Here is a 19279-nt window from a genome sequence, read left to right on the forward strand (position 1 = left end):
CAAGTGGAACCACCGGGAGAATGCGAAAAATTCAATGATCCACATAAAAGCTACGGGGATGCGACATATTTCATTCCAAGAGATATTCTGCTGCTGGTGGACAATCACATAGATGTTAGTGTACGTGTTTCTAGACTGATTCGAAGTGTCAAGAGTTAAATATGCAATATGTAACAGTCAAACCTGCCAATTGTGGTGGCTTCAAATTGTCCTATGTTATTGTCCATGTTCGTCTACATGACCTGTACGTTGATGGATATTAGGGTAGTGTGCTCAGGGACTCTTAACTGTTTGATTTTTTTGAATAAAATCCTTGGTGTCTTTAAGGTTGGACGCGTGTTGACATGCTAGAGGTAATAAGAAGTAGTCGATAAATTGTGATACGTTGTATGATTCGCTGCCACAGTCTGGTATTATTGGACGCCCCTTGACTAATGTTTTGGGAACGAACCATTCTGTTTCTGGATTTTTATGTATTTTTGGTAGCGTATAGAAATGTCGTTGTCGACAGTCAGATTTAGCGGATAGATAATCATATTGTTTTGTGTTATGTATTATTTGTCTTGTAATTCATATGAGATGTTGTTCATTAAGGTTGCCGGTCTTTAAAGATGGGTTGGTCTAATTTAGTGTAATGTTAAGGATAATTTAATTGTTTTCCTACCTCAAAGATATAGTCTGTGCGATTCATTATGACACAACACGAGCCTTTATCACTGTTCTTGATTATTATGTATTTGTCTTTTTTAGGGTGTTTCATGCTGTTTTTGTTCCTCGGTAAAGACATGGGTTTTGTGATGGTGTTTGAAGGGATGATATTTCTGTGTTCATTTCGTCAAAAATTTTGAGGATGGCTAGTGACAATGATTTTTATGTGGTTTCTATGTGGACTGTTTTGTGAATACTTTTTTTTACCTCGGCCGGGTTTGTTACTATTAAAATAAGTTAACGAGAGAGAAATGGCGTTTAACGTCCACTCGACACAAACTAGGTCATTTCGGGACTAACATATGGTTTAATTTTATTTCAATAATTCGCTTGCGCGTAGGGGGTCTTTAGCAGTGGGAGGAAACCGGAGGATCCGGAGAAAACCCACGAGATTGGACAGGCGACTCTACTCCTTGTCACGTACAACCGGGGATTCGAAACCACGCCAGTCGACTCAATGACAGACTTTATGATACAGCGCGCCCACGCTAACCATTCAGCCATCCAACTCCCCATAAGTTGACGAAGGTGATCCTTGGAAGCGATCGGCTGCCTGAGAGATGGAGTTTTTGAATGTTATTGTGGGGGTTGGGATGAATATTATAAAGCCTTTGTCTCGCTCAAATTGAAAAGTGTCTGTCGTAAAGACGGCTTCTCATTCCCTTTCCCTAATCAAAGTTAAAATTCCTCATTCAGCAGTTGACGATCTCTCTGGTCTTGTCTGGGCTCTAGTGGTTGGCGTTTGGTGAAGGTGCAGTGGAGATCAATTTGTTGTAGCTGGCAATGTTTTGGTAGACGATCGGATTTTCTTGTCGGAGTTGGGGAGAAGTAGGGGTCTGTGTGGTGAAGAGCTTAGTTGTTGGGAAAGCTATCCTTGGTTCACCTTCCCCCCTGTTGTTGAGCCCGACACCAATTCCTCTGGTGCAGGTCCCATGTAGTTCTAGAGGATCTGTTTGATGTGGTTGATCTTGGCTTCAGAATAGCTATGGATCTCCCAGTCCCCTAGAAAAGATAAAAGTCCTAACCAGGGTTTTTGCCATGAGGGTTTTAGGTACCAAAATTTTTCTCGTCGTTACCTTTGTAGCTGTGTGGTCTCTTCGGGGAAAGGTTAAGTGATCGCCTGCATCTGGTGGAAGACCTGGTAGTGATTCAAGGGGAAGACAATCGACGAGAGCGATCAGTGGCGATATAGATCCCGGGAAGGTGAACCAGACACAACCCGGGGCGAACTGGTTGACCTAGCTGTACACTTCCAGGGAGTGTTAGTGCATTTGCCTTCTCCAGGGTATAATTTTCTGTTGGATGTGTTTCGTTTTGGTGTGTTTCGGAGAAGGTTGTGTGTAATATGCATTGGTGATAATGGAGGGGATGACAGCTTTAGGAACCGTGAACAGGAGGAGATGGAACCATGACTTCACAATACCCTGAAGTGCTGGCCGTAGGACTTCCTGGCCCATGCTAGGCGTGGCTAGAGTGACGGGACTTCTAGTACTCCATTTTTCTATCCTAGCATGGCTCGGTAGTGTGTCGACAAGGATGAGGCAACGTTCTTGGCCCATATCAGAATCAATGATGGTGGCTAAGATAGGCGTTTTCATAGTCGGCTTCACGAACTTGTTCAGGTCTTAGATGTTCCAAGTTGCATAAAAATATACAAAAAGAAAAGCACTTACAATATCGCCCTTATTATTGTGACTTTATATCACCTTCTAACATATCACTCAGTCAGCAGACGGCTGTCTTTCGAGACAGTCTACATTTCTTATTTGCTTCTTTGTATTCATCCCCGGTTGTACGTGGCAAGGAGTAGGGTCGCCTGTCCAACCTCGTAGGTTTTCTCCGGGTCCTCCGGTTTCCTCCCACTGCTAAAGACCCCTACGCGCAAGCGAATTATGTAAATAAAATTAAACCATATGTTAGTCCCGAAATGACCTAGTTTGTGTCGAGTGGACGTTAAACCCCATTTCTCTCTCTCTCTCTTTGTATTCAGTTTTGTTTTTGTTTTTCTGACGGATTGAACATGTGTCCTATATGTATTGAATACTGAAACGTTTCTTGATTGTTTTTACAGCAATTAGGTTTAGACTATTTTATACATTTCACCGATGTGGTTACTTGTATAGTTGAATTTTACTACATATGCTTACATTCGTATTTCGTGTAGCATATAGCAGATCATGACTCATGCTAGCATTGCACAGTGGATTCTTAGGGTTGTATTCCTGGGCCCTGTTTCACAAAAACTTAAATCACCTTAAAATCGTCTTAAACTAAAATTCCACCCTAACTTAAGATAGATGCGTTTCACAAAACGATTTTAAGCATTATAGATAAAATCCAGTAAAATAATATTATAAGTTAAAATTGTATCTTAACTTAAAATAGTGGCGTTTCACAAAAAAATCTAAATCCACTTTATATCTAATGTCTAAAAACAATATTTTTGTAGGCCTACAATTGTTTAAAATGAGAGAGAGAGAGAGAGAGAGAGGGGTTTAAAGTCCACTCGACATAAACTAGGTCATTTTGGGACTAACACATTTTTCAATTTTATTTCAATAATTCGCTTGCGCGTAGGGATCTTTAGTAGTGGGAGGAAACCGGAGGACCCGGAGAAAACCCACGAGGTTGGACGGGCTACCCTACTCTTTGTCACGTACAACCTCGGAATCGAAACTCCGTCAGTCCTTTAATACTAGATACGCCATATGCAAAGTATTTATTGTTTTGGGGTTATGATTTATACAGGAGCTAAGGGTATTTTATATTGGGAAAAAATCATTTTAATTTAGTAAGATAGATAGGCATTATCCAATAAGAAGTGTGGCACTTTGGCATTTTCAAATTATTATTGAAAGTGTCCATGGGACTGACATTTCAAATCTAGGCATCGGAACATTGGTTATTTCGTGTATTAGTTTAAAAGTTATTAAATATTTTTAAAAATCGACAATACTTTAGTCTAGATTAATCGTTTGAGTCAGAAATATCACGTTTGTGACAATTTCTCAATAGTTTCTGTTATCCAAAATACCATAAACTACGAAATTCAAGCGATTTAGTATATCGATACGCATTATTTCTATTGAAGCCTGCGGGTAAATCATATGCCAAGGTCACGAAAGTGACATGCAAGTTCAAGGCCAACCAACTAATTCATTTCAAAACGAATAACACGCAATTAACTTATTTATTTCATCTCTCTACGACTGTCTGACCATGTGCAGACATTGTTACAACGTATGAAACCCTCCTCATTGGTATTGTAACGGTTAGTTCAAGCTGGTAACAGTTTTCAGTTACGAAGCGTGTATGCTTACACCCTAAGTGCCCTCGCCGGAATTGTGCACTGCGCGAGCGCAAGCATTTTTAACTAAAATCTATTAAAATTGCATTTTAAGTTACAATCGATCTTCGTGAAACGCATAAAATTTAAAATTTCTGTTTGATTTTAGTTAAAATCGATTTTAGTGATTTTAGTTTAAGTTTTTGTGAAACAGGGCCCTGATTTTTTTCAAACTTTGAGTGAAGTCTGTGTCACTACAGACCTGGGACTGTACAGCGCAGTGGACACTTACGGCTAGCCCCCGGATGCATTCACTTTTTTTGAATTGTCTGTCTGTCTTTTCCTGAGAATGATGTCTTTCCGTGTATTTGTTTTTGTGTAAATTTTGTGTGGTGCAGTCCCCCTACACTTACTACTATATAAAATATTATGTCTGTATTTTAAGTAGTTTAAAGGACTCGTGTAAGACATTACGTAATATAAGCTACGTCTACACTAGCAGCATTCACCGTCTACACTAGCCTTTTAAATCCCGGTTTTTTCCTAAAAGCCGGCTTTTTCAATTTCTCAATCGTAAAAGCCGGCTTTTTAAAATCCGGCAATTATTGAGGGATTTTTCAAAATCAAAAAGCCGGCTTTTTCAAAAAACCGGCAATTTTATGTGTGTAGACGGTAAATCCGGGATTTATCAAGTACCCGGATGTCATTCGTCCCGAGCTTCCGTACATTCATAACATTGGCATTGCTTCCGGTTCTAAGAAATTGCGGTAAATCTCAAATCCATCTATAGCCTAGCCTATTTAATTTCAACATGCCTAACCTAAAATGGGTTAACGAGGAGTGCTTATTGCTAATTGAGATTTGGGGGCGGGGGAACATTCAAGCTTTGTTTGATGGAACTGTCAAAGACAATAAAATTTACAGGGTTATATGCGCTGAATTAGTCGAAGCTGGCTTCTCTCGGTCCACCGAACAGGTCAAAAGCAAGTTAAAACGGCTCAAGAAGGAATACGTCGGTGTTCATCGTCTTTTTCCGTTCAGTCAGTGTAGACGCTACACTTGAAAAAGCCGGGTTTTGAAAAAACCGGGTTTTTAAAAAGCCGGCTTTTTCAAGCCTAGTATAGACGAAGCTTTAAGACACAGAAAAAAACGGGAATGATCACATATGTAAAACCGCCTACGAAACAAACTAGAACAATGTATAAATTTTCCCTCGTGTACTTTTCAACTGGTAATTTCTAGTTACAAATTCACAAATATAAAATCCCCCAAGCGAAACACAATACAGGAAGTATTTTCATTGTGAGATAACCTGCTTTATGCGTAGTTTAATGATCGACTGCGAAACATCTAATAATATATTATGTCAACTATACATATAACCTGATAAAATGTTACCACATATGGTAATATCGATCGCTAAATATCTTAATAACAAATAAATGCGTCATATAATTTTCTATAAAAAGGTATATTCATATCGAAAGTGAAATGAAATGAAATGAAATGGGGTTTAACGTCCTACTGTTCTGCTCCTAACCTGGGCTAATGAAGACGGGCATACGCCATACAGTGTGCTATGAGGGAAATTTTGCCCGGACTACGGCCTGCTCTTATATCGAATTCCAACTGCCATGGGATCTTTTACGTGCACGCCAATGTGTACACGGGACCTGGGTTTTTCGTCCCATCCGAACGACTAGACTGCTGTCCTTGTCAGGCCCTTCGTCCTGAATTACTGACAAGGAGAAACCACGCCGGAAAATCTGGATGAACTTTCTCGGCCAATGCAGGGATCGAACACCCGACCTCCAGGCTAGTGAGCTAGCATCTAATTAATAACTCTATTGGTATGCTTATAACTTCCCCACTGTGTTATTTAAGATGTTACAAAATTTTATCTGCCAATTTTAATATACATTCAAGATACACTGAGTCAAAAGTCTAGAAATAAATTAATATTTGAAATTAATTAATGTTAAATAATCAATCTGAGTACACAGTAACGTAGATTAGCCCATGAAAAATTAACGAAATATGCAAATGAGTCAGTTTTACTTCAAGGTAGATAAGTTTTAACACGGCCGCGAATAATACATCTACAGATAGGACAATCATTTACACGTACGGAACAGAAATTACAAGTTAAAAGATGGCCACATGGCTGAAATGTCACTTCAACAGGATTGTCTAAACAAATTTTACACAAAATGACACCTTCTCTTTCGTAGGTTTGCTGGCTTTGATAGTTTAAAGAATTGCCGATTCCTTCATCCACATAGGTATGAGTGTTGGACGGTGTAATTACTGGTGGGTTACAATCATTATTAGATACAGGATTTTTATTATCTAGATAATCTATAGAATTACCGAGACCTTCATCAACAACTGGGACGCTTGAATCGTCAACCTTCTCCTGACGGTTCTCTCTGCTTCTCTCAGTATTTCGTTCGATAGTTTGTTTTAAGTTGTATGATGTATCTTCCTGGGCATCCAAAACAGCTGCACATAATTCCTCAGCATGTGCAAAGCCTTTTCCAGTTTTATCAAGATGTTCCCGGACAACCCTTTCTACGAGTTTTCTATCGAAGTCCATAGATACAACAACTTCTATTTGGTCACTGACTGATAGCCCCTTTATTTCTTCGTCAAGCGTACCAGATGATTGAGTTGTTGATGATCGATCAGTAGGTTGTGTATGATCAACAATATATTGATCTCTTTTGATGTCTTGAATTTGAGATGAAGTCGGCGTACGGAGTCTGTTTTGATGACGAGGAGAGTCAAAATAATTTCTTGTAGCCTTCTGAAGGTATCCAAGTCCACCGTCTGGCAAATGATTTGGTTCCCTTTTTCTGGTTAGGATATTGGTATCCAGTCCAAGGATTGAATCAAGATTCGCCAGAAAGGCTTTAACGTATGGACAACAAGGAGACCATTTAATATGCTCACACATTGGTATGTCACAAGACACCCATTGTTTCAGTTCAATTCTACACTCAAAACATATCACTTTATCCCCTGGTCCTTTATAACAGAATCCAGCATTTGATAAAAATCCTTTATTTTGGTTGATGAAGAGGTGCTCCTTGGTAGCAAATGAAGAAATCCGAACAGAATAATCGGCCAATTTTGATACACCAGTACTAGGATAATCAGTAAGATGAAAGCGTGACACTTTATCCTGAAACTTTTGAACAAATATACAGCGCTTGTTTATTTTGTAATGTTCAATGTAAGGATGATCCCTTTCTGCCTAATTCTTTACAGTCATCAGACAATCCAATCACAGCATCGAACCTCGTCATCTCTAGAAGTAAAGTAAAATCCACACCGTGCCAGCGTCAAGGGAGCAGGGTCGTTTCCACGCCACCATGCTCGATAGGTTTCCAGCCGCTCAAGTTCAGTGCTTGTGCTGTTACATCTGACCACATATTTTTCAAGTGGTGCACATATATTGCCAGAGCATTCTAACATTGAAAGCTAGCTACGATTAGCGTGGCGTGATCCTTACTCGACAAGTGTAAACGACTGCTTGGCCTTGTGATACAGAGATTGATAATGATATACTAGTATAACAGTAATCGGGTATTCAAAAGGCGTGTATATACGTCATGCATTAACTAGAGTTTTACGTAAGTATATAGAAATAAGACTATCAAATTTCTTCTGGCTTAATACACGCTAATATTTACTTGATCAGCTTGATTATTTAACATTTATTGAAGAAAACAAATTCAAAATACACATACCAAAATCTGATTAAAATACAAATCTACATTGCGTTTCGTTTATTTATACTTTCGATTGCCTTCACTACATGACGATTTGACCGGTTGTACAGAAAATTGGGTGGGTTGGATGGCTGAATGGTTAGCGTGCGCGCGCTGTATCATAAAGTCTGTCATGAGTCTGACTGGCGTGGTTTCGACGCCCCGGTTGTACGTGACAAGGAGTAGGGTCGCCTGTCCAACCTCGTGGGTTTTCTCCGGGTCCTCCCACTGCTAAAGACCCCTATGCGCAAGCGAATTGTTGAAATAAAATTAAAAACCATGTCAGTCCCGAAATGACCTAGTTTGTGTCGAGTGGACGTTAAACCCCATTTCTCTCTCTCTCTGTACTGAAAATTCGCTTTTGACCCTCATTGATTAGTCTATCAGCGTTGACGTTTCTAGTGGTTTACCCACAGTTCCGTGCATCGCACCGGAAGAACTCGCCGTAACAGACCGTTTCATTGGCTAATCCTTCGCTTCAATTTTGAACTATAAAAAACGAAAAGAATTAGGATGTGTTTTAATAAGATTGGATAATGTCCCGTCCTTGATTCAATCTGGTTTAAAACAGGCCCAGCAATAGGGTTCACGGGAAATGGGCAATTAACAATGGCGGCCGTCTTGCTACATAGGGAGCAGCACAGATCGATTGAATTTTCAATTAATCATATCTTTGTAAATACTGAACGGTAATGAAACGCCTTGTACTTATATTACTATGAAAGGTTCAGCTTTCACAGTAGTTTGCAAGGATTTCTTTAATGTTTGTTAATAAGTAATTTAACGTTCAATATTATCTTTAACGCTATATCAGTTTATATGTCATTGTGTAGCTGACATCATATAATGTAGTTTACAAGGGCTTCTATGATGTTTGTTAATAAATAATCTATCTTTAACGTTATATCAGTTTATATGTAAAGCTGATATCATATAATGTAAATATTGTAAAACTATTTGTGATAACAGAGATTGAGAAAAGGAACATACACACAATGGAACAAATCAAACAGCAACTTAAATCTACCGGGAACGTAGAACGAATATTGGTAATTATAACAAACGTAAAAACATATACTTGTTATACATATTTGAAAATCAGTGAAACATACTATAGATTTTGATAATACAATAAAATATAAATGAATTAGAAATATATACATTATTTATATTTAAAATACAGATGTGACGTCATCCTTTGATGTTGGAGTACCATTATTTCAAATAATCGTACGGGCAATGTGCCAAGCGTAACTTCGTAAAATATTGAACTCGAGTGACGTATTTCATTGCAAAGCACGTGCAAGTGTCTGTATTTTAAGTTGTTTAATGGTCTCGAGCTTAAGACATTGAGTAATATATTGTAAAAACATTCGGGCCTCACGGCCCTCATGTTGTTACAATATATTACTTAATGTCTCGCTCTCGACCATTAAACAATACAAATCATTCATTAAATGGACTTAAATATATACAATAGCGTTGTCTCCCCTTATAAATTCGAAACGAAGGCCGTTTTAGTAACATGATACAGTTTGTTCCCATTCCATTCCGTTATCCATTCTGCGTGGCTTTCCGTTTAAAACCAGGGCCCTTTTTCTCGAAATCTTAACTAAAGATAAAATCCAAATTTTAGTGGATACTTCAATTTTGATTGGCTAAGCACTAAAATCAAACTAATATTATCCAATCAAATTTTAAAAATTTGGATTTTATCTTAGTTAAAATATCGTAAAACAGGCCCCAGATCTATGGACTATCATACTGTCGACAGAAGAGGCGGTCCGTTTGACAGAGGTATTGCGAAAGTTGTCTTATAACTCTATAAGATGACTGCTTTCAATATGTGACGTCACATCACGAGGCGTCGATCATTAGCTCAATGACGCGTACATTGTTTACACAAGACGTTGCCTTTTACGCATTTTATGTACCCAGTTACCCTAAATAGGATTTTTTTTTTATCAACATAATAAACTTTATTTATTTTTCTAATACTTCAACAAAATGTTCTAGAATTTACAATTTGCAGAAGGGAAAGAGTTAAATAGTGCGAGCTAATTACCGGGACTGCACGTATTTAAGCCCAGGGCTTAAATACGGATTTTTCCTGTTTTCATCAGGTAACATTTTAGTCGAATTTAAGCCCAGGGCTTAAAAACGAAAAACTAGCAAAAACAATCAAAACATGTAGAATATTCAAAGTTTAATAAAGACAGCATTTTCATGATCTCTCCAAAAAAATGAAAATTGTCAAGTTTGGTTTTAACAATTAACTTGGCGTCATTAAGTTCTCAAAAATGTTATCTTATCCCCGCAAACGGAATGCATGTGCACCACATCAAACATATCAACAAACATCCATTAAGGGGGACCACTCTAATTCGATAATCTAATTTACGCCCATGGGCTTAAAAACGTTTTTTTAGCCCGTTATTAAGCCCATGGGTTAAATAACGGGTGGGCTTAAATACGTGCAGTCCCGGTAACCCACACCGATCTTATCTGTATCATTGATTATAGCGGCCTAGTAAATATTCAATGGTGATCAGTGTGCACAAAGGGTTGTCGGGTACAATATAAATGTTAAGGCCAACTGCAGATATCATCAAGGCCAACAGCTCTTATCATCAAGGTCGTAATATGGTTAGGGCACGTGATTATTGGGAAGATTTAAGAATTTGGGGGAGAGGTTAAGTCCCCAAAGAAGCACTGACTTAGGGCGATGAAAATTTAGTCCTTAGTGGTGGTGGTGTGGGGGTGGGAGCAGTTTGTACGGGGGTTATGCAAATGGGTCAAACTAAGGAAGCTGTTAGATGAGACACAGTAGAGATCGGAAAAGGAGACAAAAGGCAGGGGGGGGGGGGTGAAAAAATGTATATATAGACTGTTGTGCTCAACCTGGTTCATTGTGATATGAAATGAAATGGGGTTTAACGTCCTACTGTTCTGCTACGAACTGGGCTAATGAAGACGGACATACGCCATGCAGTGTGCTATGAGGGAAATTTTGCCCAGACAGCGGCACTACGGCCTAATCTTATATCGAATTCCAGCTGTCAAGTGATCTTTTACGTGCACGCCAATGTGTACATGGGACATCGGTTTTTCGTCACATCCGAACGACTAGACAGCTGTCCTTGTCAGGCCCTCCGTCCTGCATTACTGACAAGGGGGATTCACGCCGGAAAATCTGGATGAACTTTCTCGGCCAATGCAGGGATCGAACACCCGACCTCCAGGCTAGCGAGCCAGCGTCTTACCCCGTTAGCCACGTGATCCCCATGAAACAAAGAATGTTAGGCGAAAATCAAATGAGTTTAACAGAGACGAAGTTGGATAATTGAGGTATGTGAAGCAAATTAATGGAAGGGTTATTGAATAACTTTAGAATCAAGCTTGCGCTCAGGCGTGTACTGATTTCACAATATGACTGGTAACGTGAAGGAATGCAACTAAAATTATAACAAGTATGAGGGCAAAATAAATCGTTTGAACTTTGACATTTATTGATGACACAGTATAGTATATCGTGCGATTTAAAACTCGAACATAAAAATAAAAGTTGCATAAAAATATACAAAAAGAAAAGAACTTACATAAAATATAATGTCTGTATTTTAAGATGTTTAAAGGTCTCGTGTAAGACATTACGTAATATATAGATAAAGACCCCGTGCTAAGGCACTCGTGCAATATCAATATATTAATTAAGCCACAGAAAAAAACGGGAATGATCACATATATACAATCTCCTACGAAACAATCTAAAACAATCTATAAATTTACCCTCGTGTACTTCCCAACGGGTAATTTCTGTTTACAAATTCACAAATATAAAATCCTCCAGGAAATATTATCATTGTGAGATGTCAGCTATGCAGATGATATCCTGCTTTATGTGTAGTTAATTGGTCGAGGGCGAAACATTAAGTATTATATTTATATTGCACGGAGGCGTTAGCCCCAAGGGTTATATGTATATATTACATAATGTCTTGCCGGTGATCATAAAACAACTTAAAATACAGGCACTATCGAGCATGTGCATTTCAATGAAATACGTCACGCGGGTCCAATATTTGAATTAATTAAATTACTGTACGCTTGGCACGTTGCCCAAATCATGGTACGCCAATTATGGTATACAATATCTAATTAATATGTTATGTCAGCTATACTATAACCTGATATAACGTGACCACATATGGTAATATCAAACGCTAAATTTTTTCATAACAAATACATGCGTCATATAATTTTCTATGAAAAAGTATATTCATATCGAAAGGGAAAGTAATAGTATTGATAACCTGATATAACGTGACCACATATGGTAATATCGATCGCTTAATTTCTTAATAACAAATACATGCGTTGTATAATTTTCTATGAAAAAGTATATTCATATCGAAAGTGAAAGTAATAGTATTGATAACGTTCGCGCTCTAATTAATAACTTTATTGGTATGTTTATAATGAGCAACTTTTCCACTATTTAAAGAGGTAACAAAATTGTATCTAACAGTTTTAATATACATTCAAGATACACTGAGTCAAATATCTAGAAATAAATAAATATTTGAAAATAATTAAAGTAACGGTTCGTGATTTTTTAAATTAAATGTTAAATAATCCTTCTGAGTACGTGGATTAACCCATGCGATATTAGGTATTTTAACGAAATATGCAAATGAGTCAGCTTTACGTTAAGGTAGATAAGTTTTAACACGGCCGCGAATAATACATCTACAGATAGGGCAATTATCTACACGTCCAGAACATAAATTACAAGTTAAAAGATGTCCACATGGCTGAAAAGTCACTTCAACAGGATTGTCTAAACAAATTTTACACAAAATGACACCTCTTTCGTGGGTTTGCTGGCTTTGATAGCTTAAAGAATTGCCGATTCCTTCATCCACATAGGTATGAGTGTTGGACGGTGTAATTACTGGTGAGTTATAATCATTATTAGATGCAGGATTTTTATTATCGAAATAACCTATAGAATTACCGAGACCTTCATCAACAACTGGGTCGCCTGATTCGTCAACCTTCTCCTGACGGTTCTCTCTGTTTCTCTCAGTATTCCGTTCGATAGATTGTTTTAAGTTGTACGATGTATCTTCCTGGGCATCCAAAACAGCTGCACATAATTCCTCAGCATGTGCAAAGCCTTTTCCAGATTTATCAAGATGTTCCCGGGCAACCCTTTCTACGAGTTTTCTATCGAAGTCCATAGATACAACAACTTCTATTTGGTCACTGACTGATAGTCCCTTTATTTCTTCGTCAAGCGTACCAGATTCAATTTTTGATGATCGATCAGTAGGTTGGGTATGACCAATAATATATTGATCTCTTTTGATGTCTTTAATTTGAGATGAAGTCGGCGTATGGAGTCTGTGTTGATGATAAGGAGAGTCAAAATGATTTCTTGTAGCCTGTAGTCCCTTTATTTCTCCGTCAAGCGTACCAGATTGAGTTGCTGATGATCGATCAGTAGGTTGCGTGTAATCAAAAATAGATGGATGGCTTTTGATGTCTTGAATTTGAGATGAAGTCGGCGTACTGAGTCTGTGTTGATGATGAGGAGAGTCAAAATAATTTCTTGTAGTCTGTTGCAGATATCCAAGTCCCCCGTTTGGCGAATGGTGTGGTTCCATTTTTCTTAATAGGCTTTTTGTATCCAGTCCAAGGATTGAATCAAGGTTTGCCAGAAAGGCTTTAACATATGGACAATAAGGAGAAAATGTAATATGCTCACAAATTGGTATGTCACAAGATACCCATTGCTTCAGTACAAGTTCACACTCAAAACATATCACTTTATCCCCTGGTCCTTTATAATAGAATCCAGCATTTGATAAAACCACTTTATTTTGGTTGATGAAGAGGTGCTCCTTGGTAGCAAATGAAGAAATCCGAACAGAATAATCGGCCAATTTTGATACACCAGTACTAGGATAACCAGTAAGTTGAAAGCGTGACACTCTATCCTGAAACTTTTGAACAAATATACAACGCTTGTTTAATTTGTAATGTTCAATGTAAGGATGATCCCTTTCTGCCCAATTCTTCACAGTCATCAGACAATCACAGCATCGAACCTCGTCATCTCTAGAAGTAGAGTAAAATCCACACCGTGCCAGCGTCAAGGGAGCAGGGTCGTTTCCACGCCTCCATGATCGATACGTTTCCAATCGCTCAAGCTCAGTGCTTGTGCTGTTGCATCCACGCGTTGTCGATCTGAGCAAACCGTTAGACCTATGGTTTTGAAGCGGTGCCGATGCATTATCAGATGCCTCTAACATTGAACGCGTAGCTACAAATAACGGTGGCGTGATCCTTAATCGACAAGTGCAAACGACTGCCTGTGCTTGTGTTATGGAGATTGATAATGATATACTAGGTATAGTAAATCGGGTATTCCTAAACGTATATATACATACCATGCATAACAAGTGATTCGAGCTTAACGTTAGTATATATAAGTGAAATAAAAAGAGACGTATTATTACAACATATTTATAGTGTGTCGTTAGAAGTGACAATGTAACCATATTTATCACCCAGTAATACATTCTACAGTAGATATCGCTTGTGTGATAAATGTAATAATCTACTGATTGGTCAATCAAAAAGGAACTACGTTTTTTTAATTTTGAAAGAACAGTTCATTTTTTTTTATTAAAAATAATTTCTTCCTTATTAAAAAAGGAACTATTTTTATTTAATTGACTTTCATGGAAACACTGGGTCAATATAAAGGACTTTGCAATGGTCGAATTGCTGTCAAAAAGTGATGTATCACTGCGTCGTAATGTAATTAGGTTCAGTAAAAGTGCATGTAAGAAAGGATTGAGTGATAAATAAAATTTCCTACTCGTCTTTTATGATATCTAAAAATATCAACACTCGTTGATAAAGTAAAGAAAGAAGACAAGTAGGAGATTCTCTATATAAAAGAAACAACAAGATTATGGAGAGAGAGAGAGAGAGAGAGAGAGAGAGAGAGAGAGAAATGGGGTTTAACGTCCACTCGACACAACTAGGTCATTTCGGGACTAACATATGGTTTAATTTTATTTCAATAATTCGCTTGCGCATAGGGGTCTTTAGCAGTGGGAGGAAACCGGAGGACCCGGCGACCCTACTCCTTGTCACGTACAACCGTGGGGATTCGAAACCATGCCAGTCGACTCAATGACAGACTTTATGGTACAGCACAAGATTATGGACATGTTAACAGTTGTTATAAGTTCTTTATTAAAAGAATGTAGAGATCTACAACATCTTAAACTAAATGGTAGATTATTCCATACAACAGGTGCTTGAAAACTAAAACAGCGCTGACTATAAGAAAAACTTAAAGAGAACAAGTAAACGACAGAACATGGGCAACTAATTAACATTTTGGGTGAAAAAGGGAATATTGCAGACGAAACTTAAAGCACTATCGGGGATGGGGGTTCTCTCAAACCGGCCCATGCTAGAGTCGGTCTGAGCCATGATATACGACACATTGGTCCAACCCGGATCTTTCTATACCAAGATTACACACCTTTATTAATAGCACTTATTTGTTCTCAAATTCTCCGAACTCGTTGTTAAAAATAAGCAATGAGCCTGAGGAGAATTTTCTTTTAAAAGGTTTGACCAAAGAGCATTAATGTTATAGATCGTAAGTATGTAATGTGTTGCAAGAGATTCCGTCACCTACATGTATTATAAGCCTACCCGGTAAAGACTTGGGGAAATTTATTTACATATAAAATATCTGTGAATATATAGATAAGGTAAAATAAACGAATGGAAAATATTTGAATTTGAAAAACTATGAATCATAAGTGACGAATCCGCACAGCCCCCCCCCCCCGCACCAAAAAAAGCCCCCAAAACAAAACAAAAATCCAAACCATTCTCGCGGGGGAGCGAAATGAAATGAAATGGGGTTTAACGTCCCACTGTTCCGATCGGGGAAGCGGTCGTTAAATAAAGGTATTTAACACACACGCATAACAGGATCAACTGCGATGTGAACCGAACCGTGCAATCCCATACCTAAAATGTATTTTTGCAGTATCTTTAACTTTAAGATATGTATATAGACATTAAGCGCCGCTGTCCGGGCAAAATGTTCCTCATAGCGCCCGTCTTCATTAGCCCAATCGGAGCAGAACAAGACGTTAACCCCTATTTCATTTCTTTCCTAGCATGTTCAGCTTAATTACTGAGTGGGGTTCTTGAACCGATACCGAAGTGTCATTGCGGAGAGCCTTGTATATGAGACACAATGTTTAGTGTCGGCTGATTTAATGTGAAAACGGGTATTCATTTTGATAAATGAAAACGAACTATTCACCAACAAAGATTATTGTGACAAATAATCAAACAATAACAAAAACAGCGTTTAAAGCAGATAATATTAAAGAAATATTACACAAAGTATTTTATTTTCCCGTGACCCCATGACTTGAGCTATTACAAGTAATAAAAGATGTTTTGAAATTAGTCTCGCGAATACAGTCTTCTTTGACGCTATGCACAAGCATGACTATTGTGAAAGGTTACTTTTAAGTTAAAGATACATTATGTAAGATTTAGATAAAGAGCTAGCCATTCTTGCTATACTAATTCGAAAATAGATAATGTGAAATGAATAATTGCGAGCGAAGATATTAGCCTTTGAAGGTTTGACAAGACGTGTGCAATAATTTCAACCACCGTACTGGTTGTTCGAAGCTAAGTCTCGCTCCTCCATTTTTAGCTTAAATCAAAATATGGCTGAACTGTTCTAATCTATTTAATATCGGAGAAATCCGATGCCACCGAGAGTTGATTATGGGCTGGATAAGTTAATTAATGTCTAATTAATAATTTAGAAAACACTTCAGGCCTAAAGAAAGACCTGCAAAAGGCAGATTTAGCTCTTGCATAATGTATGTTTAATGTCTACCGTCAAAAAATCCCTTTCTAAAGCACGTTGGGTTTGGCCAAAACATTAGTCAAAGTAAATATGGGATTGTTGGTTGTCTAATAATGATCCAATATCTTACACAATGCGTCCTGTTGGGGATTTGGGTTTTCCAATAGCTTAACGCGTGCGTGTGAGATCATAAGGTCTGGCATTGAGTCGCCTGTCCTACCTCGTGGAATTGCTCGGGTTTCCTCCGACTGCTAAAGACCCCTACACGCAACCGAATTAATGAAATAAAAGTGAACCATATGTTAGTCCCGAATGACCTATTTTTTATCGAGTGGACGCTAAACCCATCACATTCTCTCTGTTTCCTGTTCTTCAAGTTTAAAGAGAGAGAGAGGGAGAGATGAGTGAAAGTCCACTCGACACAAACTAGGTCATTTCAATATTCTTTGAAGAAGCTAGACGGCCTTGACACTCGGCCTCACTAATATTATTAATGGAAATGGCTATCAAATTATCGGAATGAAGTTACGGGTCCGAGACATGCCAATATCAAAAGGAACAGACCTTTGGGATATAAACCCATATTTCAAGTTTCGTCAAAATGGGGTAAAAACTTTATTCGATTTTGATGAAACTTGAAATATATGTTTATAACCCAAAGATCTCGATTCCTTTCCATATTCGCGTATATCGGACGCAACTTCATGGATTATGGTCCCCTGATTGTATGAAAAATAACGTTTTTAGCTTGTGGACACTATCGGATTCAAAAACCCGTTTATATATATCACTGTTACACCCTAGAAATGGTTGAGTTTGAATTTAGTTGAAATTGGGCCGACATTTCCCGACAAATAGTGTAAAAGGATGTCAACTTAGTATTCCCAAGTACCGTGCGTAAGTAGAACATATTTCAAATGTTTATGTGGGTGTTTAAGTGCTAGAATGATTCCCAAGATTTTATACAAATGATTTGACATAAGCAACTGAAATAGAAATAGTTATATTTGGACTTTATTAACATACTTTATGCAAGAGCTAAATCTGCCTATTGCAGGTCTTTCTTTAGGCTTCAGATGTTAAAGAAATTATTAATTAGACATTAATTAAGGATACATTATGGGAGATTCAATAACAAGTTGGCAGTTCTCACTATAGTAGTTAAAAACTAGATAATGTAAAGGCAATTTGCTTAAAATTTCATTCAAATTGATCCACTATGAACCAAGAACTAAGCGATTGAAATTTCCGCCTATAGCCTCGATCATCATTACTAAAGTCAGTGCGATAAACAACATAGTCTCGATTATCAATTTAATCGTTAAATCGGCTCATAATCAACCAAAGCTCGCAGGCTAGCGATGCCATCTAGAGTTGATTATGGTCTGGATAGGTTAATTAATGTCTAATTAATAATTTAGATAACATTTCAGGCCTAAAGAAAGACCTGCAATAGACAGATTTAGCTCTTGCATAATGTATGTTTAACTTATCCAGACCATAATCAGCTCTCGATGTCATCGCTAACCTGCAATATTTATGGATTAGGATCCGATTTGCTGCTCAACTTTCATTCATGATTAAATCATGAAATGGATAATCGAGACTATGTTTTTTTTTTTATCGTACCGACTTTAGTAATGATGATAGAGGCTAGGCCTAAAATTCTATCGCTGAATTCTCGGTTCAGAGTGGATCAATTTGACAGAAATTTTCAGCAAATCCCCTTTACATTATCTAGTTTTTAATTATTATAGTGGGAACTGTCAGCTCTTTATGTAATCTCCCATATTGTATCTTTAGAAAATGTGTCATTATTGCGCTTTGTAAAGGCCAGTTAGGTCTGCCAAAAATATTCTCCAAAAATAATTATGGGATTGTTAATTGTCTAATAACGATCACGGACCTTTGTATATTTCTTTCTGTTGGGGATTTCGACGTTTGAAAAGGTTAACGCGTGCGGGTCGGGTCATAAGGTCTGTCAATGAGCCAAGTGGTGTGGGGTCGTCTGTCCTACTTCGTGGTTTCTCTCCGGGTCCTCGGGTTTCCTCATTCTGCTCACGACCCATACACGCAACTAAATTAACCGAATAAAATGGAACCATATGTTAGTCCTGAAATGACCTAGTTTGTGTTCAGTAAACGTTAAACTATTCTTCTCTCTTCCTCTCATTCTGCACGGGGGATCACGTGGCTAAGACGCTAGCTCGCTAGCCTGGAGGTCGGGTGTTCGATCCCTGCATTGTCCGAGAAAGTTCATTCAGATTTTCCGGCGTGGTTTCCCCTTGTCAGTGATGCAGGATGGAGGGCCTGACAAGGACAGCTGTCTAGTCGTCGGGATGGGACGAAAAACCGAGTTCCCGTGTACACATTGGCGTGCACTTAAAAGATCCCTTGGCAGTTGGAATTCGATATAAGAGTAGGCCATAGCGCCGCTGCCCGGGCAAAATTTCCCTCATAGCACACTGTATGGCGTACGCCCGTCTTCATTAGCCCAGGTTAGGAGCAGAACAGTAGGACGTTAAGCCCCATTTCATTTCATTTTCATTTCTCATTCTGCACTCAGAGATCCATCTAATT

At 38.1% G+C, this 19279-nt stretch overlaps 1 protein-coding gene across 1 annotated transcript in view; it reads right to left on the reverse strand.

The window, feature by feature from the left end:
• Positions 1-14250, reverse strand: part of LOC126815887 (baculoviral IAP repeat-containing protein 7-B) — a 57339-nt gene extending 43089 nt beyond the window's left edge. The window contains exon 1 of the mRNA XM_056099474.1: positions 11367-14250. Coding sequence (XP_055955449.1) covers positions 12477-14225 — 1749 coding nt within the window. The 5' untranslated portion in view covers positions 14226-14250 and the 3' untranslated portion in view covers positions 11367-12476. The remainder of the gene's footprint in view (positions 1-11366) is intronic.
• Positions 14251-19279: the final 5029 nt, after the last annotated feature.

This window comes from Patella vulgata, chromosome 3, assembly GCF_932274485.2.
Source record: "Patella vulgata chromosome 3, xgPatVulg1.2, whole genome shotgun sequence".
NCBI lineage: Eukaryota > Metazoa > Mollusca > Gastropoda > Patellidae > Patella > Patella vulgata.